This window comes from Bombus vancouverensis, chromosome 14 (assembly GCF_051014615.1).
Source record: "Bombus vancouverensis nearcticus chromosome 14, iyBomVanc1_principal, whole genome shotgun sequence".
In the NCBI taxonomy this organism is placed as follows: Eukaryota; Metazoa; Arthropoda; class Insecta; order Hymenoptera; family Apidae; genus Bombus; species Bombus vancouverensis.
This window is the reverse complement of record NC_134924.1, coordinates 6,142,978-6,169,146: the sequence shown is the minus strand read 5'-3', so window position 1 is coordinate 6,169,146 and position 26,169 is coordinate 6,142,978. Positions and strand designations below refer to the sequence as shown.

The 26,169-nt window shown below is 33.9% G+C and overlaps 6 protein-coding genes across 10 annotated transcripts in view; 3 read left to right on the top strand and 3 right to left on the bottom strand.

Moving 5' to 3' along the window:
• The first annotated feature begins 140 nt into the window (after positions 1–140).
• gpp (DOT1 like histone lysine methyltransferase grappa) lies at positions 141–10,049 on the top strand. 4 transcript variants are annotated; one of them, XR_004464294.2, is made up of 12 exons: positions 141–620; positions 1,520–1,699; positions 1,773–2,099; positions 2,191–2,458; positions 2,530–3,205; positions 3,289–3,760; positions 3,867–4,490; positions 4,552–4,979; positions 5,064–5,297; positions 5,381–5,631; positions 6,193–6,341; positions 7,191–7,331. XR_004464294.2 is itself a non-coding variant. In XM_033335572.2 (11 exons), exons 1-11 carry the CDS (start codon positions 543–545, stop codon positions 7,649–7,651), a joined length of 3,969 nt encoding a protein of 1,322 aa, XP_033191463.2. In that variant the 5' UTR covers positions 142–542; the 3' UTR covers positions 7,652–10,049. The 4 variants fall into 4 exon arrangements, 2 of the variants coding, with proteins under 2 accessions (XP_033191463.2, XP_033191462.2); XR_013060072.1 differs by lacking the exon at positions 7,191–7,331 and adding an exon at positions 6,569–7,184; XM_033335572.2 differs by lacking the exon at positions 6,193–6,341 and having other exon boundaries at positions 142–620; positions 5,411–5,631; positions 7,191–10,049.
• A 130-nt stretch (positions 10,050–10,179) lies between these two features.
• stl (ADAMTS metallopeptidase stall) lies at positions 10,180–14,892 on the top strand. Its single transcript, XM_033335598.2, has 4 exons — positions 10,180–10,572; positions 10,835–11,044; positions 11,113–11,891; positions 12,036–14,892. Exons 1-4 carry the CDS (start codon positions 10,423–10,425, stop codon positions 13,213–13,215), a joined length of 2,319 nt encoding a protein of 772 aa, XP_033191489.2. The 5' UTR covers positions 10,180–10,422; the 3' UTR covers positions 13,216–14,892.
• Positions 13,818–17,453, bottom strand: LOC117157527 (dnaJ protein homolog 1). The gene is made up of 3 exons (XM_076624306.1): positions 17,344–17,453; positions 17,195–17,260; positions 13,818–15,849 (listed from the first exon to the last, which is right to left on the bottom strand). Exon 3 carries the CDS (start codon positions 15,836–15,838, stop codon positions 14,777–14,779), a length of 1,062 nt encoding a protein of 353 aa, XP_076480421.1. The 5' UTR covers positions 15,839–15,849; positions 17,195–17,260; positions 17,344–17,453; the 3' UTR covers positions 13,818–14,776.
• A 643-nt stretch (positions 17,454–18,096) lies between these two features.
• Positions 18,097–20,913, bottom strand: Atac2 (Ada2a-containing complex component 2). The gene is made up of 6 exons (XM_033335568.2): positions 20,301–20,913; positions 20,068–20,216; positions 19,763–19,990; positions 19,354–19,680; positions 18,761–19,282; positions 18,097–18,674 (listed from the first exon to the last, which is right to left on the bottom strand). The coding sequence occupies exons 1-6, from the start codon at positions 20,708–20,710 to the stop codon at positions 18,319–18,321; spliced, it is 1,992 nt and encodes a 663-aa protein (XP_033191459.1). The 5' UTR covers positions 20,711–20,913; the 3' UTR covers positions 18,097–18,318.
• A 281-nt stretch (positions 20,914–21,194) lies between these two features.
• On the top strand, positions 21,195–25,242 carry tous (testes of unusual size). Its single transcript, XM_033335551.2, has 4 exons — positions 21,195–21,567; positions 21,649–23,158; positions 23,235–23,405; positions 23,479–25,242. The coding sequence occupies exons 1-4, from the start codon at positions 21,368–21,370 to the stop codon at positions 25,240–25,242; spliced, it is 3,645 nt and encodes a 1,214-aa protein (XP_033191442.1). The 5' UTR covers positions 21,195–21,367.
• Positions 25,243–25,326: 84 nt separating this feature from the next.
• Positions 25,327–26,169, bottom strand: part of LOC117157507 (trans-2,3-enoyl-CoA reductase Sc2) — a 145,138-nt gene continuing 144,295 nt past the window's right edge. For both annotated transcript variants that reach the window (XM_033335558.2, XM_033335557.2), the window contains 2 exons: positions 25,647–26,056; positions 25,327–25,569 (listed from right to left, as the gene is read on the bottom strand). In XM_033335558.2, coding sequence (XP_033191449.2) covers positions 25,442–25,569; positions 25,647–26,056 — 538 coding nt within the window. In that variant the 3' untranslated portion in view covers positions 25,327–25,441. The remainder of the gene's footprint in view (positions 25,570–25,646; positions 26,057–26,169) is intronic.

Sequence of the window (26,169 nt, the reverse complement as noted above, 5' to 3'; positions counted from 1 at the left end):
AGAGGCGCATGCGCAGTAAAGTAAGTTAGCGCGGAACACCCGGATGTGCTGCCGCACGAGCACGATACGGTAGAAGGAAGAGACATGACGCCATGTTTTGATGTCGTCATCCCCCCCCAAACCGCTGTTTCTCGAGTAGCACAATAGTCTGTCAGTGTTTTTCTGTTGTGCGCCTCGTGTTCCGTGTTCCTTTCGGTGGCCGTTTTGGCGTGCTCCATTTCGTCCTCCCCATCGTCGCGTCGAATGTTGGATGCTTGCCTTTTGGACTAACGATTGCCCTCGTGGATTGACGGTCGCTGGAGGTGGCCCTTCGTGTCTTTTCATGTCTGGCGATGTAACCGCAGAGCGGGGGGATCCGCGAGCGTCGTCTACGTGGTGGTAGTGTCCTAGTGCGGGGAGGACGAGCGACCACGATCCTCCACCGAACGGTTAATCCAAGTGGTTACGTCACACACGATCCTGAGCTGGGCTTTCGAAAGAAACGACTTACTAAAGAAGTGGAAGGCGACGACGACGGGGACGAGGACGACGGGCCTGCTAAAATGGAGCTGCGCCTGCACTCGCCAGCCGGAGCAGAACCGATCGTCTATCAATGGCCCCTTACCTCCGGATCCGGATCTGTGAGTAGTGGACCTTCCTAATTACGTACTTGTGATTGTTCTATCTTTGGGAAATACTACGTGATATTGTTGGAAATACATAAAATGCTGGTACGTGACCTGTCTTTTATCCCTCACTCTCACAGCTGATCGTATATGTACCGCACGACGCGATTTTTTCCCACCTTTATTTCATCTCGTTGTCACGTTTATTTTACTCTGTCGGAAAGTTTTTTTAATTATCGAATTCTCTACATCGTGTATTTATTTGTAATTATTTGTTATTATATATGAGGTTCTTAATTGTTCACTGTATACTCTGTGTACATATGTATGTAGAGAAAAAAATGATTCTTTGGTTTTTCCAAACAAAATAGTTTCCTTTAAATTCCTCGTATAAATTATTTATTGTAGGTTAATCGTTTCTTTATTGTAAATAAAGATAATAATAAAATATGGATATTGTCATAAATTATAAGTTATCTGTGTTAAATTACAAATGTAGTAATATAATTTTGATGTTATAATGATTATTTTATTGACTTTAATTTGTAGACATTTATTTGTTTAAATACATTTAAAAACATTTGTATTAGAGTCATAAATCAAAGGATACTGATTTATGACAGTAGGAAATCTCAAATAGGAGGTCATCCTTATTGCAGGTTATAAATCTTCATTAGTATATAACATATTCTCTATTTCCTATACATTCTTTTGTATATGGTTTTATAAAATATATTTAGGGTATAAATTCTAAAGTTGGAAAATATTGACAGATAAAAAATATTTTTATATTTATGTTTAAGTTACTGAATAAGTTTATTAAAAAAGGAAAAGATGAAACAGAATTTTACATAATGTTTATGAAAATTATATATTTGAAAGAGAATCAAATGGATTTTATTAATTAATTATAGGATCGTCATGATGGTGCACTTGATGTTGTTGAAACAATGAGATGGGTTTGTGAGGATTTGCCAGATCTAAAGCTACCATTAGAAAATAACATTTTATGTGATTATGACACAAGAGATTATGAAAGTATGAAAAATTTATGTGACAAATTTAATAGAGCAATTGATAGTTTAGTTCAACTGGTAAGTAAAATAATTAGTTATATTTAATTAAATCCATAATTTATTTATAATAATTGAGCATAATTTGACATAGGAGAAAGGCACTAGTTTACCATCTCAAAGATTGAATAAAAGACCTAGTCGAGGTTTACTTAGGCATATACTTCAGCAAACATATAATCAAGCAGTAGTGGAACCAGACAAATTAAATCAGTATGAGCCATTTTCACCAGAAGTGTATGGAGAAACTAGTTATGAACTTGTGTGTCAAATGATTGATCAAATTGATGTAACAGAAGATGATGTATTTGTTGACTTGGGATCTGGAGTTGGGCAAGTGGTTCTTCAAATGGCTGCAGCAACTTTATGCAAAATTTGTATTGGAGTTGAAAGAGCTGATGTACCATCAAGATATGCACAGGTACATTACTTCTTTAAGATATTTTGGAGACGGTACTGTTGAATTAATAATTAATATTATCTGTACAAGTCTTATTTTTGTCAAATATTAGAGTATGGAAGTAAACTTTCGTAAATGGTTGAATTGGTATGGGAAAAGATGCGGTGAATATCGTTTGGTAAAAGGCGATTTTTTAGCTGATGAACATCGTGAAAGCATTACTGGAGCTACGATAGTGTTTGTTAATAATTTTGCATTCGGCCCAACGGTGGACCATCAACTGAAAGAACGATTTGCTGATTTACGGGATGGAGCACGAATCGTATCGTCAAAATCATTTTGCCCCCTCAACTTTCGCATAACGGATAGAAATCTCAGTGGTAATGTATCATATTTTTATAAAAGACGCAATATACGTGCTACATCACAAACATATCTTTTTTATTTACAGATATTGGTACAATAATGCATGTATCAGAGATGTCACCACTAAAGGGTTCTGTCTCGTGGACTGGTAAACCGGTATCTTATTATTTACATGTAATTGATCGTACTAAGTTAGAACGTTATTTCCACCGTTTAAAGAATAACAAACAAGGTGGCGACGAAAATTCTGATTCTGTGATAAACAACACTGCCAACAATAATAATAAGGTTACAAATAGAGGTGAGAGAGGTGATAGAGCTAAACGGGATCTTTCGAGGCAGTTAGAAAGCCCGAATCATTCGGAGCAACAAGGAACGAATAGCGATTCTGATGCAGATGAGAATAACATTAAAAATCGTCGGCAATCAAATAAGATCCGTAGAAAACTAAATAGAAAATCAAATAGTATAAGACCCCCAGCTAGAGGGAGACAGAGGGGAAGAGGCGTGAAGAAATCAAAGCCCAAGAAAGCAATTAATATTTCTGGTTTGGACTTATTGCATAGTCAAACATTACTGAGTACATCTCCACAAGCTTTGGGAAAGAAACCACCGCCCGCACCCGGTTGCGTGGATCAACAGCTGTCTTCATTATCACTTTCATTACAGTCACATTCCACCTCTGTGCATGAAGAACTTAGTATACCACCTGCTCCGTCCGCCACTCCGTACGCATTACAAATACTTTTGGACTTGTACAGGTATCTTTGCTTTCTGTAAAATATACATATATGTATGCTGTTTGTATACGTATTTCTTTATACAAATACATTTTCGTACGCAGGGACCAATTTATGCTCATGTTAGAATCAATGAGAACTCCTTCGTACAGAGTGTCAGTCAATACAGATATTGCAAAAGAAAGAGAAAGAAATTCAAAGTTACAATCGAGAGCGGCGCAATTAGAAAAACAAATAAAGGTATTAATTGATGATAGTGTAGCACTTTTAAAAGCAAGAATGACCGAGTTAGGTATAAATGCGACATCGCCTGGAGATTTACTTGCAAAGGCTAAGGAGATAGTTCTTAGACACAAACAGTTGCAAGCTAAAGCAAGTAAGCTACAGGCCCAGGTTGGATCTATGGAAAATGAACAATCGAGATTAACTGCGCTTAGACATCAAGAATTACAAGAAAAGTATAGTAGTCTCACAAATACGAATAGCATATCAAATCCATCACAACCACTTACTCAGGATTACATATTGAAAGAAATTTCTGCAACTTTGTCTCAACGTAAAAGATTACATTGTCAGGTTGGTAGAATGTTCTTATTATCATTTTTATTATTAAAATATATACTATACAATTAAATACAAACAAATGTTTAAATACATAAATTGAGTTCTAATAAATTTACAGGTATCCAAATTGGAACATGAACTAAATGTTCTGGAAAGAGCAAGTAATGAAAAACAAGTTGCTGCAATAGCTCAGCAACAAAGAGAGGCACTAGGTTCTAAACACTCGCAAAGTCAACATCATCATCAGCAGCAAAATGGAAAGAGCGGATCGTCACGAAAAAATAGAGAAGGACGTTCTAGATCGCAAGAATGGCCTGATGTTCCTGATATTGGGAAAATACAGGAAAATAATCCAGAAATATTAGCGCAAAAGATCTTGGAAACCGGCAGACAAATAGAAGCTGGCCGAATATTAAACAGACAAAATACTAATACCAGTACTAATTCTAGAACCAGACTGCCACAAGCATCTCTCAGTTTTTCTACTACTTCACCATCCATTTCATCCTCACAATCGCAAATAAATAATAAGGAGACAACAAATAGAACTCAGGAACCTCCTAGGGTTGCAAATTTCGAAGATAGATTAAAGAGTATCATTACGAGTGTTTTAAATGAAGATCAGCAAAATAGAAATAAGCAACAACAAATGCAACTACAGGTGCAATTACAAAATCAGACTGAGCAAGATAGAAAACGAATTGCATTGCCACAAAATGTTTCTACTCCTGATTATACACAGGTAATATTATAATAATTTTATCTCAATTATTTTATCTAATATGTAAACCATTTTTCTATAGGTTTCACCTGCGAAGTTAGCACTTCGTCGTCACCTCTCTCAAGAACGTCTTTCCTCTCATTTAACACCATCTGATAGGCCAACAATCGACTCGAGGCAATCGAGTCATGATAATCGTATTGTAACAGGAGGAAATGGATTGCTCGGCACTAGAACAATCGGTGATTTAGTCAGTGGAGAAATAGAGAGAACGCTAGAAATATCCAACCAATCTATAATAAATGCTGCTGTTGATATGAGCGCAATTGTAAGGCCAGAAAATGTATATTCTCCTATCAGTAGACCAGCTAGTGCAGAAGGTGATGCTGGCTTATCAACTCTGGCGCACGTAGCAAGTTACGCTCCAACTTCTTCTGCCATTTCAACATGTACTCCTACCACTACTTCAAGATCATCTGTGTTATTTACTCCAGTAACACAACCACAAAGGTATTATATTATACGCTTATCTAGCAGTAATTGTGTTCTTATAAATTAGAAGTTCTATTTTATAATTCATTTTTCCTTATTTAGATACACACCAGTCCAGTTACCTCGTGCAGATATCAAACCGTATCATGAATCGTATTTCTCTGACAATCCTTCTCAGTCACTCACACAGGCCCATCCGCCACCACCATTACATACATCACAGGCAACATCAAACGGCGAGCTTTTGCCAGTAGAAGGATTAGCTGCATCTTTACATGCTCGTATTTTAAATAATCACAACACAAAAACCGAGCCAATACTGACTACAAATAGAAGGTATTAAAATTTTATTTAGTTTTCCTTTTCCTTTCTTTTGTGTTAGGAAAAGTGATTTGACCCATATAGTTCTATCGTAATAGATTTCAACCATATCCTCGATATGCAACCAGTAGCAACAATAATGGCAGTACAACAACAAATGGTATGGTGACAGCCATTTGTCAATCACAACCTTCGATGTCACTAAAAACAGAGGCAGTGGTATCATCAGTAAGCACAAGCGGAGCGCCATTGAGTCCTCTTGTGGAACCACATTCTAATACGTCCACGCCGCTAGTTGATGAGCCCCAAATGACAACGCAGAGACAACGAAATGGTATTGGCGATGACGGTGAGCAGAACGTTCTATATTTCAATTTTACTCCTTCTATTATGCATTCTGTCAAAGTATTAGAGTAGGAAATGCTTTGGAATGTATATATCTAAGTTTTAAAATATGCTTTTCACACTGGCTGTAAGAAAAAATATGAGTATATTTGAAATTTTGAAATATTTCTAAATACTAAAGACTAATTTTTACAATGTGATCACAGCAATATAAAATAGCAATACAAGTTATCAATCCAGCAACAAAATGGAAAAAAATATCTTGAAATTAATGCAAATATTTCCCTTTTACATTCCACAATTAGCATTTTGACTTTACTGTACACAAAGTGTATTTGCTCTACTCATCAATACTCTAAATCTTTACTATATAGAACCTATACTCTAAACACCTTGCTTTATCTTTCTTAAGATACTATCGTATTAATTTCTGCTACGCACCTTTTATTAGTTTTTTTATGCACTAATGGTTTACAATCATTGTCTATGGTTTCCCTTATCTTATGGAGCTGGTACTTGATCTTTATTTATATTTATTTTTGTTGTTGTTTGCTGTATTTGTTAGATGCACTGTAGCTGTTTGTTGGTTAGATCTGTCTGTCACATACTCAATCTCACTCACAACCCTTGAAGCTTGTTTTATTAGAGATTGAGACACATTCAGAGGGAGAAATCAAAAAGTACGGCTGCCTGTGGGTTGGTTCGTGGTTGCTGGTGAGTTATCCCACAGGAGTTGTCCAAAATTCCTTTTTTATATTAGTGTTATTACAGCCATTCGATAAAATGCAGATTTAGATTTTTAGCTTTCTTATATATTTTTTATATTATATAAATATTAGACATATTATCTATATAATATAATAAATTTTCCATGAAAATAAGCCAGACTCAAGAAATTTTTTTGGTAAAAACAATAATAAAGGTTATTTCACAATTTACAGCCTACTTATGCATAACAAGGAACTTAAGAACAGATGGAGCATGTTAAATTTATATAAAAATACTGTATCTTTACTTGATGGGTTTTTGTAATTTTTGGTGCATGCTTTTCTGCATGATAGCATAATATATAAAATGCGATTAATGTAGTGTTTCTTTCATTGAGTAGTTATATGCGTTGTACAAGAAAAGATGAAGTGGATTTTACAAGGTACTGTACATGATAAATATCGCACATATTTTTTATTTGCATAACAAAAATAAAACAAATGACACTTACTAATTACATGATGAACATTTACATCGTAGCATTTATCTTTAATGACAACTATATTTCAAGCAGTACTGCTTTTTATACACTATCTTTAAAATAATATTTACTATCTCCATACACAATACAGATAATATACTATTTTACCAATAGAATCGTTTTATTACACAATAACTATGATTTAACACGTATGTGCATAGTGCATATAAGTAATGACAAAGTAACAATTACAATTATACAAATATACTTTACTGTACGATTATTGAAAAGGGTTATTGGCTTATTTTTATGAAAATACGTTGTACCGTCTTAGAGCGTGTAAGCAGTGTATCTAAGTGGAGTTCATTTTGCAGACGGAGAAGCGGATTGGCAAGATCGTATCAGTTCTGGATTTGATAGATTGGTTGCATTCGCGTCGACGGAGTTGGACAAGCGAAGAAGATCTACAGAGGGAGTAAATACAAGTCCTGACAGCGGTTTAGGATCGGACAGCACGGTGACGGGACCTCCACCGGTGATTCCGTCGCCAGATGAAGCACTGGGACCTCCACGTACACCTTCACCGACCAGTCCTCGCCCACCGAATCCCTCCAACAGTAGTAGTACGAGCAGTAACAGCAGTAGTAGCAGTAGCACATCTTCGGTGCCTCTAAAATATCAACGTCATCCAGATCCGGAACGACATCATTTTAAGAAAAAGTTTTTTCATAGAGATTGGAACAACTCTGGGAGTACCAGTAAGTTTCGTCCTAAAGGCAAGGATTGGGATTGGAATCATTCAGGACAATGGCCTTCGAATGACGAACAATCTTAATCAATTTTTTATACAGCGTGTCTTCATAAGCTAGTATGTTAAGCTTTTTAACGGGTTGTACCTTATGGTTTGATTGACAGAAATAAGTTGAATGCAAGTCTATATTTCTTTATTTACAGATGCAATAAAACTCCATTTATCGAACACCATCTTTGCGACGAAGCTTTATTTAGCGATTCTATGTATCCGAGTTTTATTTACGTTCTATTTATCCATGAGTATGAAATCATATTATTTGAATGAAATCGTAGGTAGTAGGAAGAGTCAGTGAACTGCATAACTGCAATTGAACTGAACTGTTTGTTTCTACGTGGATTCAGATAAATAGAGTTTTATTCGTGTATTATTTCATTTCATAGTAGAAATATTATTTTCTGCTTTCCTTTTTGCTCTTCGTAATGTAGCGTTTAAGACAATTCTAAATTATTTTGGAACATACATGTATATTGTTGCAGTATAAGACACTTTTTGTGATTCAGTTCGAAGTGGTACTTGTATTCGACTTAAAAATTTTTCTTCTTTAATTATTTTTTTCCTTTGGACTAAAGAATAAGAAATGACTCAGTGAAGTGAGATGTTCTATAATTTGCCTTTTATATGTTTCATCCAAATATTTATTTATTTAACGGAGGCCTTGATCACAAGGCTAAAAGTATTATGAAATTTTTTCGGAATGCTACATTTCGATAGTAAAATCTATTTAATATTTAACTGTATACTCACGCGTATATTAAAACGTGAAGTACCGAAGAACGTCAAAGACGCTGTTATACATTACTCACTGATAAGCATTTGAAGTTAATATTAACTACTACATTTTTTGATGAAAGAAAAAAAACAATTTAGAAGATAATCATTGTCGATTTGATATATGGACATACGGTGAGAATGTGTTTGCCTTCATAAAATATATGCTAATACCATAGAGATTATATTCCGTAAAAAAAAAGAAAAGGAAAAGTTAAACAATTTGTAAATGGATTCGTCTATAATTATGGTATGTGACTATCACATATAAAATGTAGTAAGTTAAAGAAAAGTGCTGTGTAAAAAATCTAACATATATTATGGGCGTCGTAGCTAACGTAACTAGCTCACAAAAAGGGAAGAAAAGAAGCTACCAAAACCTATGTGTGTTCGTAGCAAATATTCGCTGCATATTTTATACGCAGCTCTGTATCCCCCAATTGTTTCCGGAGGATGCAGTTATCGAAGTGTTCACTGTTGCTCATAAACGAATATGACGACAGACAGCGAAGAATAGTCATTTCACTAACCGCAAGTTAAATCTAACTCATCTTTCTTTTTTGTTTTTGTTTCTTTTTTTGGCACAAATTTAGCCACTGATTTTTAAGATTGTGCAAAATAATCCAAAGAACGACCTCTCCATGAGAGTTTAAGTAAAGAAATTTTCCCAGCAGAGTTTGATCAGACTTGAAATAATCTCGCTGGTGAATACGAGATTCGACGTGTAAATAAAATGCGACGTACCTTTTAAAAAATACGCGCATCTACATTGTATAAAAGATTTTTTAGTCATTGTGTCGTAAATATAGCAGAAAGTTTGTAAAAATGAGAGAAAGGAACAACCGAGTAACTGTCAACAATTGAAATGTAAGAAAAAAGAAAACAAAATGGAGTTTAGAAGAAAATCGACCACTCCTCGTACATGATTGTAATTAGTTATCAAATTATTTAATAATCCTCTTATACATTAGTACGATATAATTAAATAACGATGTAGGCACCTGCCAAGTTTAGCATGTTATATACACTGCCGAAAAACTTCTTTAATTTTATTATTGATCATTATTATTATTTATTGTTTCTATTGAAATATTTTAATACTAAGGTTTTTGTAACAAGCATATTTTCTCTTTCATTCCTACCTTCCATTTGCGTGATTTATCACTGCAGTAATAAAAGAAGAAGAACAAAACGAAACTTAAGGAATGGTGATAAAATGAAAATAATACCGATGTTGTATTGTTACCATTTTGTTGAGGTAATAAGAGAGAAAAACAGTATAGAATGATAAATGCATTTTTAAGCGTATATCAATGGGGGTAAAAGAAATTTATTACGATGTTGCCTGATTATGTTAATTGTTATCTATGCAATAATACACACTTTTGTTGTAAACGAAAGGACACGTTAGTAGGTTTGTTAGGGTAATTCGTTGATTTGCTGCGTGAGCGAACAATGGTTGAAATATACATATATACACAAGAAATGATCATAACACGATTTTATAGAACCGAGAAACAGATGTAAACAGTATCTGTAGATATAATGCAACAAAGTACAAAGTTCTACCTGAACAGATTATATTTCATACAGTATCTGTTTTGTACATCGAGTAACCAATGCATTGAAATATACCACATTTTTATCTTAATTTATTAAATCTTTAATCGTTCCATTGACAATGCTATTATCACGTTCATTAAAAAAAAAAGAAGCTGTATATTCTGTACTATCATTTAATGTATACATGTAAGTTATATAGAAAACGGTATTTACGACAAAAAAAAGTTATCAACTTCCTATGAATTCCGTTTCCTATGCACCTCGATGAACATTCACGTAGAACTCCTACATTATTATTACATAATTCATTCAAATCTCAGTGTCAATGACATTGGCAATACAGGTGCCAGCATGCATCTCGTATTGTATATATATTATGCTTTTGCAAAAGATAAATGATATACGGGTTTCGCAACCCATGCACTCACGCGCGTATATAAGAACAAGTTTGTCGCTCTTCTATGTACTTGAACTTGAATTTTATAACGTGCACCATGGCCTTCGTATTAGAAACTGTTCTACTGCTTTTATTCCGATTAGCTTACGCTCGAAACATGCAGGACATTGAAATTGTTTTATTGCCATTATGGAATGCGGAAGATAGCGCAGAGGTAGTTATCTATTGCAACATCTTTATTTTTATATACGTATATAATTTACAAAATTTGCACGTTCACTGTATGCGCATTGGATTAAAGTCAACACTTGCCTTTTTGTAATTTGCATGCGATACGCAAATTAAAAAACGCGACATTTTCAAAATAAGTTTTATAGTAAAATAATTTTATTAATATAGTTTATTAGATTAATAATATTCCTTCTATAAAGCTAACATCATTGTACGTTATAAGTTACTTCATCGGTAAATTACAGATGCCTCTAAGCTTCAAAGCGTTCGACCAATCGGTTGAACTAATGTTACACAGAAACGATAAAATCACAGCACCTCAATTTAAAATTTGGAAGCACAGCGATACAGATATCATGGAAGAGTTAGAGCTTAGTAAACCAATCTCGTGTCATTACCTTCATCGAGATGATCTTAGTTCCGCTGCTGTGAGTCTTTGTGGAGAGCATGGTGTGGTCAGTATTGAAATTCCGAAACATTAAAAAGAAAGACATTTCGTAAAACAAGCGCTTTTTTATCACAGCATGGTCTCATTTTTCTAAATAACACCACATTAGAGATTACACCGCTTCAGAGTCAGGATATCTCATTTTTCCATGATCATTACATACGACGACGTTCAGAAATGTTGGGAGAGCCTCATATCGTCAGAAGAACTTACAGTTCTTTCACGTTTTTCGAAGATGATTCAGATTATTCTACTCAACTTCATAATTATTTAACAGATGGAAATGAGATCAGAGAACCATTTGAAAATGTCAACAGAAATAACATAAACGATGCTTTGACATTAGAATTGGCATTGTTCTTTGACGAGACTGGCTACAATATCTTTTCACCATTTTTTGATAAGAACGACGAGAAGATCATCGACATGCTATTAGCTTACGTAAACGGTGTACAGGCAATTTATCATCATCCCAGTTTAGGAATTGCAATCGATATTTCCCTCGTTAGATTGGAGATTATGCAAAAACAGCCACGTGTTCTACCGCATCACGATGGCGAACGAGGAAAATTATTGGATTCTTTTTGCAATTACGCGATGAAGGAGAATCCGGAGGATGAATTTCATCCTGATCATTGGGACATGGGTTTGTACGTTTCTGGTTTGGATTTCTATGTTGTGGAGGCTGGGCAAAAAAATAGTGCCACTATGGGTCTGGCAGTAGTAGGTGGATTGTGCATCAAACAATATTCTTGCGTTATTGCTGAGTTAGGCGTGACGAATCAATTTGGAAAACCATTTCCATCGGCAGGGTTCACGTCTGTTTATATAGCAGCTCACGAAATCGGACATAAGTAAGTTCATTCGTTCTCTTAATCTAGTTCTCTTCTCTAATTTTTGAAATCTCTCAACACGAACGAACTTAAACGACATTTTCCTACAAAAATGTTAAGAAGAAATATCTGGATAACATTGATTAACGATTCTCTCCTAAAAAGTTTAGGGATGCATCACGATTCGGTTGGAAACACGTGTCCAAGGGATGGCTACATAATGTCTCCTAGTAGAGGTATCAATGGCGAGACCGCTTGGTCAGAATGCAGTCGCGATGTGGTTCAAAATCTTCCATATACGAAACCCTGTCTGAAAGACAGGCCAACTTCACCTATAAGCAGTCGATTGGATCACAGCAAGTTCTTCAATCTACCAGGCAGAGAATGGACCGCTAAAAGACAATGTGAAGTGCTACTCCGCGATAAAGACGCTACTGTAGCCACGTTGTATAAAGTCTGCGAGTCGCTACAGTGTAAGACTCCGCATAGAAACGGATACTATTTCGCTGGACCTGCTCTAGATGGAACTTACTGTGCACCAGGCAAAGAGTGCCGCGGTGGTGAATGTAAAAACGCCCTACAAATGTACCCCGATTTTATTCAACAGGGAGGATGGAGTGAATGGAAAACAGGGTCCTGTAAAAGTGGATGCTTGATGAAATCGACCGGCGCTCAAACTAGACGACGATACTGCGACAGGCCAATGCCAAAGAACACAGAAACCGGTTGCCAAGGATTGCACTATGACGTAGTTCTTTGCAAAGACGATAATCTATGCAAGAAGAAGCGCAAGAGCATGAGCGAGTTCGCGGCACTGAGGTGCGGAGAGTTCAGCGAAAGATTGCCAGAATTGGATGCGAAGGGTGGCGGGCTACAAGCGCCGCACGAACGCGAAAGGCCATGGATGGCCTGCGCTATATTCTGTCGGCGAAAAGACATAGCATCTTATTACACGCCGCGCGTGGAATTAAACGACCTTGGCCTTGACCCATACTTTCCAGATGGGACATGGTGTCATGTCGAGGAGGGACAAAATTATTTTTGTCGCCAGCACCACTGTCTACCAGAGAGTATTCGTTCCGATAAAACGCTGCAAAATGATCGACAGAGGAACGACGACATTGAGTTCGGCCCTCAAAATGCACACGCCGGAAGGCTTCGTCTTGACAATCAGGTGATTAAGTATTTGAGCCTGGGCCCCGACGGGTTGCCCCTCTTGACTTCCTTGTCGTACGGTATTGGGTTTCCGCCAGACGAGGATGAGTGGATCGATAAAGATTACGTAGAACTGATGAAACCAACGGAAGAAACTTCCTTTGAGTCATCGTATCGGATAAGAGAATAATTTTTTTTCATTTTGTCTAACTCTTTTATTTATTTTTGTTAAGTATTTTTTTATTGATTTCAGTACCTTCATCTAATTTTGATAAATTATAGTTATTGAAGTATTTCTTTATCGTGTCAATCTTTAACATAGGTGATTGATAAGATAACGATATCAAGTCTAATTACTGATTAATGTAAAAAAGATCGATAAAAAAGAAAGAAAAAGAAAAGTTTCTAAGAGAATTCGAATTATTAATATTAAAAGCAAAGTGTTCAAGTGTTCTCCTCATTATTATTCAATCGTATTCCCTACTTTATATAATGCAGTATAAATATAAATATACCAATAAATTATACACCAATATACATATGTATGTAGGTATGAGAAACACACGTAGAAAAATGAAGGGTGTAAACCTCATACGTGAATATATATGTATATGCATATTTACACAGAAATTCTACTGTTTCACTACGCAATTGTATGTGAAAGTATCTCAGGCCTCGGGAGATAGGACGATGACGTCATCTACTTCGCTGTCTATTTTAGGAGTGTCCCGATGTTATATCCAGCGTAGGAGCGATCATGAGACAAAAGGATTGAATAAAAATACAAAATCGTGTCACTTAATTGTATCGATATTATTTTAGCGTACAAATAATTAACCAACCATTAAAATTAAGAAAACGCGTTACATAAGAAAACAATCAGCTCGATATTACAAATAGTTGTTTATACATACATGTGCTTTCATATGACAAAAACCTCCATCCAGTCACCGTGAAATTGAAGGAAATTAATGAGCAAGGTACAATTTGTTGTTTGAATATACAAATTTAATTTGTTCTACTATATACTTACGTATCTATGTACGTACTTGTAATTCATTGAAAATGGGAAAGAACCAAATTACAATATATATATGAATGATGGAATAAGAGAACAAAAGGCAAAATAAGATGATTGGAACACAATGATGGTGGCAATTTGTCATACTTCCGCAGATTTACCGTTCACACAAACCAGGCACACTAGACACATTTACATTAAAGAATACTTACAGACCATATACGCATACGCAAACGCATTCATTCACCATAATTGTATACATAATACATACTCTGAATGTACAGAATAAACAAAATTAAGCAAGTCACATTCATACAGAGCTGCATTCTAACGGACTCGCACTGTTAAATCATATAACTTAACGTAAATATATTCGGTCTTATTCAATATTTTAGGATCTTTCTTCCCGCATGTAAAGGCAAAATACGTTTCACTGCACTACGAAAGCAATGGTCATTTGTTTTACTCTTTCGAATTATAACAAACATAAATTTGCCTAAACCCAAATCAAAAATCTGATTTACATTTGACTAATCGAAAACCACATTTTCCTAGCTAGAAGATAAAGTTATTATTTGCATCGTCTCAACAAATATTTGTTCACAGCTCTCTAACCACGCATTTATGTACTAGAACGTACACGAGTGTTTATTCTCGTCAATTGGGACGATTAGAGGACTGTCGTTGTGATGACAATTATCCATGCTTTTTTTCGTTCTCAATTCTGTGTTCAATTCGGTAGAGTATCGTACAATATGTCCCTCGCACTTTGCGTTAATGTGTCAGGAAATTTGATGTCGAATGAGACCAGGAGATCACCTTTCCTTGATGGTTCCTTTGGGAATGGTAGGCCATGACCCTGAATCCTCCTAACCATATTGGGTTTTACAATTTCTCTTGTCAAATTTAAGTTGATTTTTTCGCCAGTAAGCGTAGGAACTTCAATGATAGTACCGCATAAAGCTTGTTTCAGACTTAGTTTGCAAGTGTATCGTATATCACTTCCTTCCCTTCTAAAAAGAGGATGTGGTTTATCTCTGATGATGAAAACAATATCTGCTGGAACCTTTCCACGGCCCTGGTCACCTTCTTTTTGGAACGTTATCTTAGTGCCAGCTTTCCATCCAGGTTTTACATTAATTGTGAGAACCTTGTCTTCTTTTTTGGTAGAACCATCTGGCTGAACAACTCGTTTGGAGATTTTCATTTTCTTTGTACAACCACGTAGAATCTCTTCTAAGCTGATATACAGATCATGCTCGATAGCAGGGTCTTGAGCGCGGTCTTTATTGCCTCCTCTGCCAGAATTAGACCCCACAAAGTTGAAAGAATGTGACCTAAAAGCTCCACCTTGACCTTGACGTTGTGGTCCAACTCCCAATCCAAGTGGATCGTCTATGTCCATATCATCATCGTGGAAAGTGAAAACCCGGTTTCCTATAGGGCCTCCAAATTCAAAAAATGTTTGGAAAGGACTAGCAGAACCAAAGAATTGAGCAAACGTTGCTTTTGGATCTCCATGGAAAGTATATGTCGTGCCACCGCCACCTCCTCCTGCTGTTCCAGCTCCTCCCTTTAATCCTTCCTCTCCAAACTTGTCATATACTTCCCTCTTTTTAGCATCAGAAAGTACTTCATAAGCTTCAGCTATTTCCTTGAACTTCTCCTCTGCCCCAGCACTCCTGTTTTTATCAGGATGATACTTTAAAGCTAACTTTCTGTAGGCTTTTTTGATCTCATCGTCACTGGCAATTTTGCTTATGCCTAATATTTTATAGTAATCTTTCCCCATTGGTTACAGATCTGGAACAATTTAAATAAAAGGAAGATTGATATATTGTTTGTGTAAAAATGAAAAATACAAATTTGTTGAAACAAAGAATCAATTTATTGTCTTTTATTTACAATTATCAAATTACATTTCATTGATCCCTTTTTATGGTATTTTTCTAAATCATTATATCATCTAATTATAAGAAATTACTTCAATTTACTTAAATTGTTTTCTATTAAACTATAAGTAGATTTATGACATATATGAAGCATTTTGTAAGTTATTTTTTTATGGAAAGTATATCATACATATTACATTCTATTCAAAATTATACTGTTGCATATATCGCGAACATTACATACATAACAATGTGTGATCCAAGTGAAATATTACATCATTGCAAAACACGTTTTTCGAGGGTCCGTATAATGTTCTATATCGACGATTTGGGAAACGATGTTTAACGCAACGTGACCATAAAAGTGCGGCTCTTTCTGAAGTTTCAAGTACGATTCGACGTCATACAACACAAAGAACTGTTTTTGTCTTTTACAAATCACTTTAGGAAATACAAAATATATTCTTTTTTATTATATACATATATCAAAATCATTTTTCAGTTCCATCTTACTTTTCTATTTACATAACTTTACATAATTGTATTGGAGGTTATTGATTTAGACTAACGAAATGTCTACAAAAATTTATCAAACGAAATCTTGAGTGCTTTATCGAAATCTTTTACGGTACGGTCAAACTTTGCATCCTAGTACTAATACTACTATTATATGACGTATAGGTTTTGCAATCGAGAAAACAAGTAATTGTGAAAAGGCTACATAACTCTGGAAATTTGAAAGTTTGAAGAACAGTTGGTTTTATATCAGATAGCATTTATTATCGAATTAAACTGGTAAAAGCACAAGAGTAGAAAACCTGTTCCGTTCTCCCAACTATCGAGAGACGGAGACTGAACAATGGTATATAGGTACTAAATACGATAATGCCAATGATCTGCCATTTTTTCGCATATTCTCGAGAAAAGAAGTATGGATGTCTCTCTAACGCACACCCACGTATGTATTTCACCGATATCTATTTCTGGCAATGATGAGCGCGTACAAGCGACGAACGTGTCCGCTTCTACAAACGTGCAACGATTGCGAGCAGCGTAAAAATAAATTCTACTGTGTCCACGATGGCTTCCCTAATCTCCACCTTGAAGCATTTATCTATCATAAAATTATGCTACGAATATACTCGAATGACTCCCCATCGCGGATCGCCCATTTTATTTCCTCACGAACATCTGACAGAATCCAAGGAACACCCTACGGTAGTATTTATCGTTGATGATTTTCATTCGACACTTACCGTTGCTGTTCTTGTTATCGCTTGATAAATTAGAAAATCCAATTGGCACTAAATTCACTGAGATTTCTGAAAAAACGTTATGCAGTTTGATGAAATGTTTGTTTCTGACAGATTGGATGAAACAACATTTAACACCTCTCTTTACGTACTAAAGTGTCGCGTAAGCTGTGCAGTCCATATATACAAACTTTCCTTCTAGTGGCTTCCGGAACTTTCGAGAATGGGTCGACGGCAGTTCCGTAGCACTTATTTAATGACGTCAGTAATCCCCACTCCTAGTTATAGATCGAAAACGCGACCGAAAATCGCGCGCGCTTTATGAAACGTAATATCGACACCATGATAAATAAACGATATATTCAGTAAATAATATACTAGCAATATATATTGAATAAAGTTTATATTACTTTGGCAAATAACAATAATTTTGCACATTTAACTCTATTGGACGGAAAAAGATAAGTGAAATATTGTTCTCGTTACGATCTGAACTTAGCCGAGTATGCTATTGATATACTTGATGAACGTAATTGTGGATATTAATTCTATGCATACATACATATAATGCATTTATGAAGTTTGAGGACATTTAAATATTACCATCGAATGAATTTTTATAATCGATAAAATAGTATATGGATCATTATTTTATTAGTTGCGCCAACTGTTGAATTCTGTAATATAATAATAATTATACAAGATGCAATAATAACTGAGATTTGTTTTTGCTAGAAGAGAAACTATAGTTTTTTTTTTAATAGTACTTAATAATTTATATTTTTAATAGTAAGTTAATAGTACTGGCCATTTGTACAAATTCCATTTCACTTTCCTCTGCAGAAATTATAATTAATCCTATAAGGAGCGTACTGCATTATCATGTGGAACAAATAATTTGATAATTTTTAAAATAAATTTATTAAGATTGCATTTATTGTACGAATATTTACATAGTATAGTTCATATCCCGTACAAAATCGAAAATATTCCTTTGTACGTAACAAATAAACGTATTATTGTTTATATATACATTACATACATCATTACACGAAAGTCAAATTGATTTAATTAGCATCACGTGTATTTCATATATGCACAACAAATACACTATTCAATATATGTATTTATCTGCTCAATCGTAAGAACAGCGCGTGTCTACATTCTCGTGAATTCGGTGGCATGTATTTGTCATAAAAATCTTGAACAAATTCTTCTACTTTAAAACCGAATTTCTGATATAAAATTAACGCTGGGTTAGTAGCTGAAACGTGTAACGTAACATCTTTGCCCATACACGTTTGGATTAAATGATACAGCATAAATGTTCCTATGCCAGATCTACGCCATTCAGGACGAGTTAGAAAAAATGATATGTAAGCTTCGTTGTAACCAACATCGGGAACTAAAATTGCAAATCCTATAATTAACTTTTTGTACAAAACCACACAGCTAAAGTCAGGGTACTGCAAGCACTCTGTCACTGAAAACATAAGAATTTTTTATATAAATTTTTTTATAAAAGATAATCTTGCATCAAACCATTATATAATCGTTGTGTTCACTCACAATCAATGCCCGGCCAAAAGAATTGGCTACACAGACTATTAATCGCGGGAATGTGCTGAGGCCTCACATATGAGTAATCAATCGGCGCTGTCGGCGGTGCTTTCCATTTAGGATTAGATTTATTGACTTTAACACGAAGCTCTTCCATTACTTTCACCCATAAAGGACGGCATGAAGTATCTCTTCTTATAAATGGTTTTAAAAGTCTATTTGTGTATGGACTATGCACAGATGTGGGTTCATTGTATCCTTGTAGTCTTTGTTCAAACAAACTTAGATCATCGCCAAAAAATCGATCCAAAACTCTGCCAGAATCTTTTAAAGGTTTCTCAAGTATTTCTGTCTTAAAACCAAAATTATCAATATCCAGTATTGGTAAACCATATTCTCGTTTTAATTTTCGTACAGCTAGTTTTCGATAAAATCGTCTGATCTCTGAGGGTGCAGAATTAAGAGTCGATTTATTAACTTGTTGTAATAAATATGCTTCTTCCTGATGTGTCATACGTGGAATCTTTTCTTCTAAAATGATATTTGAAAATAATTATTGGAAATGAATTATATTGTAAATATATGATAAAAGATATATATACTATTAGTGTGATTTTTCTGCCAGGGCCATGGGCGTCGTCGCGTAATCTTAAATAAAGAAACGGGTGGTTGTTCTTGAGTAGAACTTAAACTATCATTACTATCTTCTTCGTATTGTTCATCTTCTTCATCTTCCTTTATCTGATCTGTTTTAATATTAAGATTTTCTGATACAGCATCTGTAGTAGATGTCCATTCTGATGTAAAATCATCCAATAATTGTGAAAAGTGAAAATTATTGGTTTGATACTGACAGTCTCTTATTAAATCAGACAATGATGGTGTATCACTTTGTTCAGTAGACATTATATCATCTTCAATTTCCATATCTAAAGTCAAATAATATTAATGTTGTATTAATATTATAGAATTTTCTATATTGTATTTCACCTATATTGTACAAGTACATACTATTTAGCTCATCTTCTTCAAGTAAAAGATCAAATAATGTTTTATCAGGTTGAACATATGCTTGTGAATATGCAGGACAATCTTGATTCTTTGTTGATCCATTTCCATAACTGTTATCCTCCCCAACTGAAATACTTGATTCTGATGGAGTTGGACTAACATGTAATTTACTTGCTGTTTTTACTTGATTACCAACTTGTTTTTTACGATCCAATATCATTTTTTCATCTATAATTAAAAAATATAAATAATCTTTGAATATTATATAACTATGTTAGATGAAAATTATAGGTATTGTTGATTACTTTTAGCAATAAGAACTTCAGGAGGATCATTGTCTATCAGTCTCCACCATCCAGATTCTCCCAATTCTGTAGTTCCCGATTTAAAAAAAATTCCGCTATAATGAGAAAGAGTTCCAGATATTGTACCAATCCAATTCTTCTTCCTTTTACTAAAAAATAATAAAAATTAAATTACATATATAGATTTTATGATGAATCTCAATTTTGGTCAGCTTTCCAGTACAATATCTTACACTGTTTTCTTGAACAAACAATCCCAGTTACGATCTACAAATGTACTAATGTCAGATTTCCAATGAAAGTATCCTCTTTTACTAATACCACTTGACTTTTCACGTAAATTATATAATGTTAATATAATTACATTCAGCCAAGGCATCCTATTACGTGCTACTATTTCTTCACCAAAAGGACTACAATGGAAACAAGTCAAGTCAAAAAATACATCCCCTATAAATGATACTGGAACGCTCCCACGTTTTAAACATTCTATATGGATCTTTCCTAAACATTCATTGCAACATAATGCTGGTTTACTGTATGGATCACATAAATGTCCACAATTCTTGCAACATTCTGTTGCAGAGTGATCAACAGATTCTGTTTTAAATTTGCTGTCTTTCTCATTATTTATATCTGCCATTGCTTATTTATTAAAATATAATTTCTGGATCTAAGTTAGATATTTAAAATAAAACAGTCTATTTTATGCACCCATTTATTTAAATACATTTGTCCATAAAATGTAATTATTACTCTAAAATATGAATATTTTAAGATACTATATCATTAATAATTATTATTTATATACTGATCACATTGAGGTTACTTTTTTGTATAGTTTGCAATAAGTTCACACTTTACTTCTAATTATCCGAATATAGTCGCGCATAACAATTGGCGGGAAATTTATAAATGAGTGTTGACTCAAATATAAAACCAAATATAAAAAATATAAATAGAAATTGTAAACTTTTTTATTTAATGTAAATTATAATATACGAATAATATAATATATATAATAATAATATAATATAATAATATAATAATATAATTATAATATACGAATGACTTGACTTTTTATTAACAATGTTATTTCTAATTATCAGAAGTAAGTCAAGCATTCCTGTATTCAGTCTCATAAATAACAATCTCTGGATATTGATCATGTTTGTTGCTATGGAAGTATAAACAACGGAGGTATAGACCTTTGAAAATATGTATATGTATATATTCTGTGTATAAAATTCGAAAATTACTTTCGTACTTTTTAAATAAAAAGGTAGAAAGAATTCTCAGAATGGTTATTCATTTACAAAGCAGAGTATTTTATGGTTTAAAAACTGATATAATCTCAAACGCACATTATATTTCGGATGCAGAAATTCTGTATCCCGTTGGAAATGTAATAGCACTTCATAATATTCCGCAATATCGACAAAGATTCATACGTTTATCTGATAAACAACAGATAAATATAATTACAGTTACATACAACAAGTAGGTTTTTATGTATGTAGTTAATGTTTGTATCCTCTAATATAAAGTTACACATTATCTTTCCAATCCCTTTTTATAAAGGAAGTATATTGCAACATGTGAAGTTGGAGAAAAACCTACTATATCTATTTATGATGTTCAAACATTGAAAAGAAGAAAACTTCTTGGGATACCATATGAAGCCCCTGATGTAACAAAATTTACTTGCATAGGATTTACTTTTGATAATAAGCATCTAGCAGCAGTTACAGGAGAACCTGATCAAACAATGCTTTTTTATAATTGGGAAAAGGGAAAAGTAGAATCCAGTATAAAAGTAGGGACTCCTCAGAATCCATTGGCCATTGTACAAGTATTAGCTTGCAATCCATCTGATGCAGGTGTAGTTGCACTTGGTGGTCTACACACATTTAAATTCTTAACTCTTTCTGATACTATATGGAGGCCATATGGATTTTCTAAAGCAGACAATATACTTACATGTTCTATGACTTGGTTGGATTCGGATAGATTATTACTTGGAACTAAGGATGGTAAAATACTTTACTTAGAGAATGGTGATTTAAAAAATATCTATAATATGACTGATACATTATTTATGAATCTGAAAATTCGCGAAGAATATGTTATACAAGCTAGTAGTTCAATTACAGCCATGGACTCAAAAGAAGACATTCCATGGGAAAACAATATTCGTTGTTTAATTGCATTTCACAGAGGTTTTGCATTTGCATTTGGCTCAAGAACAATTGTGGTTTTTGAAACAGAGGGCCTGCATAAATATACAAAAAGAAATATTTATATAATACCAACTCAAATATCAAAGCAAGAGAATGAAGATTTATATCAAATCAACAGCATAAGTGTTAATTTAAGTTCAGATCGTTTGTTAATTACAACTGGTTGGCCTCAATTATTTTATGCAAAGTTATGGGGACCAGACTTAAATGTAGATCCAGAACCACAAGAATTAAAGATCATGGGTCAATCATTGCATTTTGGACCTATAAGAGATATTTCTGTCTGTGGTTGGAAATCAACTTTCATGACTTGCGGAGAACTCGACCATAGTGTAAGGTTGTGGGATTTTGAATCAGGAAGATTAATTCTACACAAACAATATACAGAAGATATTTGTGGAATTGCTTTGCATCCTACAGGCCTTTTCTGTGTGATTGGTTTTAGTGATAAATTACGTTTCATGAGCATATTAATAGATGATTTATTACCTATGGAGGAATTTTCTATAAGATGTTGTAAAACTGTAAAATTTAGTAATGCTGGTCATTTCTTTGCCGCTGTTAATGGAAATGTTGTACAGATTTATTGCACTATTGGTTTTATTAGCACTTTCATTTTAAAAGGGCATACTAATAGAGTAAAGACTTTACTATGGTCACAAACAGATACAAAGCTACTTACGTTAGGTGCAGAAGGTACTATATATCAGTGGGATATGAGTACTGGTCGCCGTTCTGCTGAGATAATTTTAAAAGGGATTGTTTTACATGACATTGCTCTTTCTGCTGATGAACAGATTACCTATTGCATTGCTGATGATAATAATATATACGAGATAAAAGACAATACGGTAATACATAATTTAATTTTTCTACAATTTTATGAACAGAGAAACAGAAGATAATTTAGTATATTATCCATGTTAGACGAGACAACATAATATTCCAGATGCAAACATGTATTGCATGGTATTAGGAAAAGAAGATCAAGCTTTGTTTCTTATTTGTCCTGGTGGTATTATTTTATCAGTAGTATGTCCACTTCAAGATCCAGTACAGTACATAACTTTTCACATTCATTCTGCTAATATTGCAAAGGTAAGATCTTGTATAGTAAATGATTTAAATGTATAAAGTAAAGTATAAAGTAATCATGCTGTATATTTTGCAGATTGTCCTTCCTTATAATGAGCAGTTCTTGATATCTACTGGAATAGATGGTAGTTTATGTATTTGGAAAGTAATATACCCTGAAGGAAAAGGAAAGACTGCAAAAGAGCTCACATATACGAATGAAGTGTTAATTAATAAAGATGACTTGCAAGAGAAAATACAAATGATAGTCGATTTGAACGTTAGAATGAGGGAACTGGAAACTGAACATGCTTATAAAATGCGTCAAATAGAGGTAGTACATAATGACAAAGTACGGGATATACATCAAGGATATTTGCAAGCTATCGAAGAGCTAAGAGATAGGATAAGTAGATTACAAGAAGATCACAAGAATGAACTGAACACTATTAACATCGAAATACTTAAAATGAAAGAGAAACACGAAGAAACTATGAAGCAAATGGAAACAAATTATAATGCTAAACTTATTACAGAATACGATAGATATTTAGCGCTTGAAAATACAATGAATAATATGCGTCAAAATTATGAGAAACGTTTGGAAGAAGTAGAGAAGCATGGCATTGAAGAATTACAAAATGCAACAACTAAATATGAGGCTCTTCTTCATGAGAAGAAATTGCAATTAGAAGAAAGTCAAGATGAAATAACACAGCAGGCGCGAGTACACGAGGAGATGATGACGCAAGTTGAAGACGATGTCGATAAGGAAATATTGGAGCTAAAAACAAATTATGAAACATTGCTACATGAAGAAAAGGAGGCAAATATACGGCTGAAAGGAGAAGCTGGGATGTTGCGCAATAGATATATGGCTAGTTTAAAAGATGTTGAAGAATTGAAGAGACAACTGCAACAAGTTCAAAGCGAATATGGGTATTTCCAAAAGACTATTCAAGAATTAGAAAAAGATAAAGATGATTTGAAAATCGAAATAAATGAAAGGGATATCACGATTCAAGATAGAGAACGTCAGATATATGAATTAAAGCGTACAAATCAGGAACTGGAGAAGTTCAAATTCGTTTTGAATTACAAGATTACAGAATTGAAAAATCAAATAGAACCGCGGGATCAAGAAATCAAAGAGCTCAAAGAGAAAATCCGAGATATGGAAACGGAACTTGTAAATTTGCATAAAACAACTATTAGTTTAGAATTACAATTACATGAATTGAGGGAAAAATTAGGAGCTGCAAGACATGAACTTCAAAATGAAATGCATCGAAATAAAAGATGTCAACAACTTTTAAAAAGGATACGGATAGATTTGCATGATGCTTCAGGGCTTGTGCAAGAACCACAGGCATTAAAAATTGCTATCACAAAATTGTATCACAAGTATAGTTCAAGCGATGAATTTTTGCGTAGCCGAAAAGCGGATTTAGATGCGCAATGTGAATTTATAAAGCAGAGGGATCATTTAGAAAGGACAATAGCTTCCCTTAAGAGACAAGTTTTCCAAGACAGAATAGGCAGTGGCAAAGATATAGATAAAACGGTGGAAGAAAATATTATTTTGATCACAGAATTAAATGCTTTGAGGGAAGAATTGAAAGATGCAAGAAAACACGTACAGCATATGGAAGGTCTGTTAGGTTTAACGGTAAAGGATATAAAGCCGTCAGAAGCAAAAAGAAAGATGGAAGAAGCGTTATATGACCATGAACAATTGCGAATTGAATACAGATTTCAAATGCAAGAGTGCCAAAATATAATAATTGCTTTAAAAGACGATATGTATAAATTGATAAGCAAACTACCTTGTGAAGAAGCAGAAACTAAAATAACTTTTTAGATGTGCTTACCATGAGTAAGTGAAAGCTTTAAATACTAAATAAATTTTTTTTATACAAGTTATGTGTAGTATATTATTAAATCGTTTTCCTATCGTAAATTATTTATTTAAGGAAAAGAAATATTATTAACAAATTGGAACGAAGAAATGTTATAACAATAATTACCAACACAATTTTCTTAAATTAATATTGCCTTATTTAAAGAACAAATGGAATGATAGATTTTCTATTTTTCGGATATTGGGAAAATTCTTTCTTATACGCTTTATGTTTTCCTAATGCCCATATAGTCATTTGATATGCACCAGCTAAGGTAAAGAGAGCAGCTGAAAGAATATGATAGTTACATATAGTATACATTATATTTAGTATTTTACTGATAGAATAAGAAGTATATTTATACCTGGCAAACATGAGGTCATGATAGTAAAACCAATCCAACTGCCAATCTCATAAGTATAATTTGGGCATGATACAAGATTAAACAATATAGTAAAAGGATTGCCAGTGGGTACTGGTATTTTTCTTACAGTACTTCCTGCTGGTCTCAAATTTCTTAGAGCCACATGAATACTCAAGTTTCCCACTTCACAAAGTGCAAATATTACTAGTCCAGTCAGAAACTGCATTTGATTCGGAGCTGTATACAAAGGATGATTTACATGGTATGCTACATACATAGCAAACAGCCAATAGTATGAACAGTTTTTAAAGAGATTGCGCAGTGGCATTGTTGCATGACTGAAACGGTGTATGAACAATGTTTCTAGAAGTCTTTTTGCATAATGTATAGACCAACAAATTGCTGCTACACTGAAATAAAAATTTACAATTTTAGGTTTTAATATTCTAACTCTATATAGTTATTCTTGTTGGTTTTGTGTTAATATTTTATAAGCATCATAACTAGTTTCATACAGCTATAT

Excerpts from the sequence above, each read along its gene's own strand:
- tous (XM_033335551.2), top strand. The coding sequence starts at position 21,368 with ATGGTTATTCATTTACAAAGCAGAGTATTTTATGGTTTAAAAACTGAT. Across the intron at positions 23,159-23,234 it reads ACGAGATAAAAGACAATACG|ACGAGACAACATAATATTCC; the intron begins GTAATACATAAT and ends TATCCATGTTAG. Across the intron at positions 23,406-23,478 it reads ATTCTGCTAATATTGCAAAG|ATTGTCCTTCCTTATAATGA; the intron begins GTAAGATCTTGT and ends TATATTTTGCAG.
- Atac2 (XM_033335568.2), bottom strand. The coding sequence starts at position 20,710 with ATGGCAGATATAAATAATGAGAAAGACAGCAAATTTAAAACAGAATCT. Across the intron at positions 19,283-19,353 it reads GCAGAAAAATCACACTAATA|AAGAAAAGATTCCACGTATG; the intron begins GTATATATATCT and ends ATATCATTTTAG. Across the intron at positions 18,675-18,760 it reads CTTTTGGCCGGGCATTGATT|TGACAGAGTGCTTGCAGTAC; the intron begins GTGAGTGAACAC and ends TTATGTTTTCAG.
- gpp (XM_033335571.2), top strand. The coding sequence starts at position 543 with ATGGAGCTGCGCCTGCACTCGCCAGCCGGAGCAGAACCGATCGTCTAT. Across the intron at positions 1,700-1,772 it reads TTGATAGTTTAGTTCAACTG|GAGAAAGGCACTAGTTTACC; the intron begins GTAAGTAAAATA and ends AATTTGACATAG. Across the intron at positions 3,761-3,866 it reads GTAAAAGATTACATTGTCAG|GTATCCAAATTGGAACATGA; the intron begins GTTGGTAGAATG and ends ATAAATTTACAG.
- stl (XM_033335598.2), top strand. The coding sequence starts at position 10,423 with ATGTACTTGAACTTGAATTTTATAACGTGCACCATGGCCTTCGTATTA. Across the intron at positions 11,045-11,112 it reads TTTGTGGAGAGCATGGTGTG|CATGGTCTCATTTTTCTAAA; the intron begins GTCAGTATTGAA and ends TTTTTATCACAG. Across the intron at positions 11,892-12,035 it reads GCTCACGAAATCGGACATAA|TTTAGGGATGCATCACGATT; the intron begins GTAAGTTCATTC and ends TCTCCTAAAAAG.
- LOC117157527 (XM_076624306.1), bottom strand. The coding sequence starts at position 15,838 with ATGGGGAAAGATTACTATAAAATATTAGGCATAAGCAAAATTGCCAGT.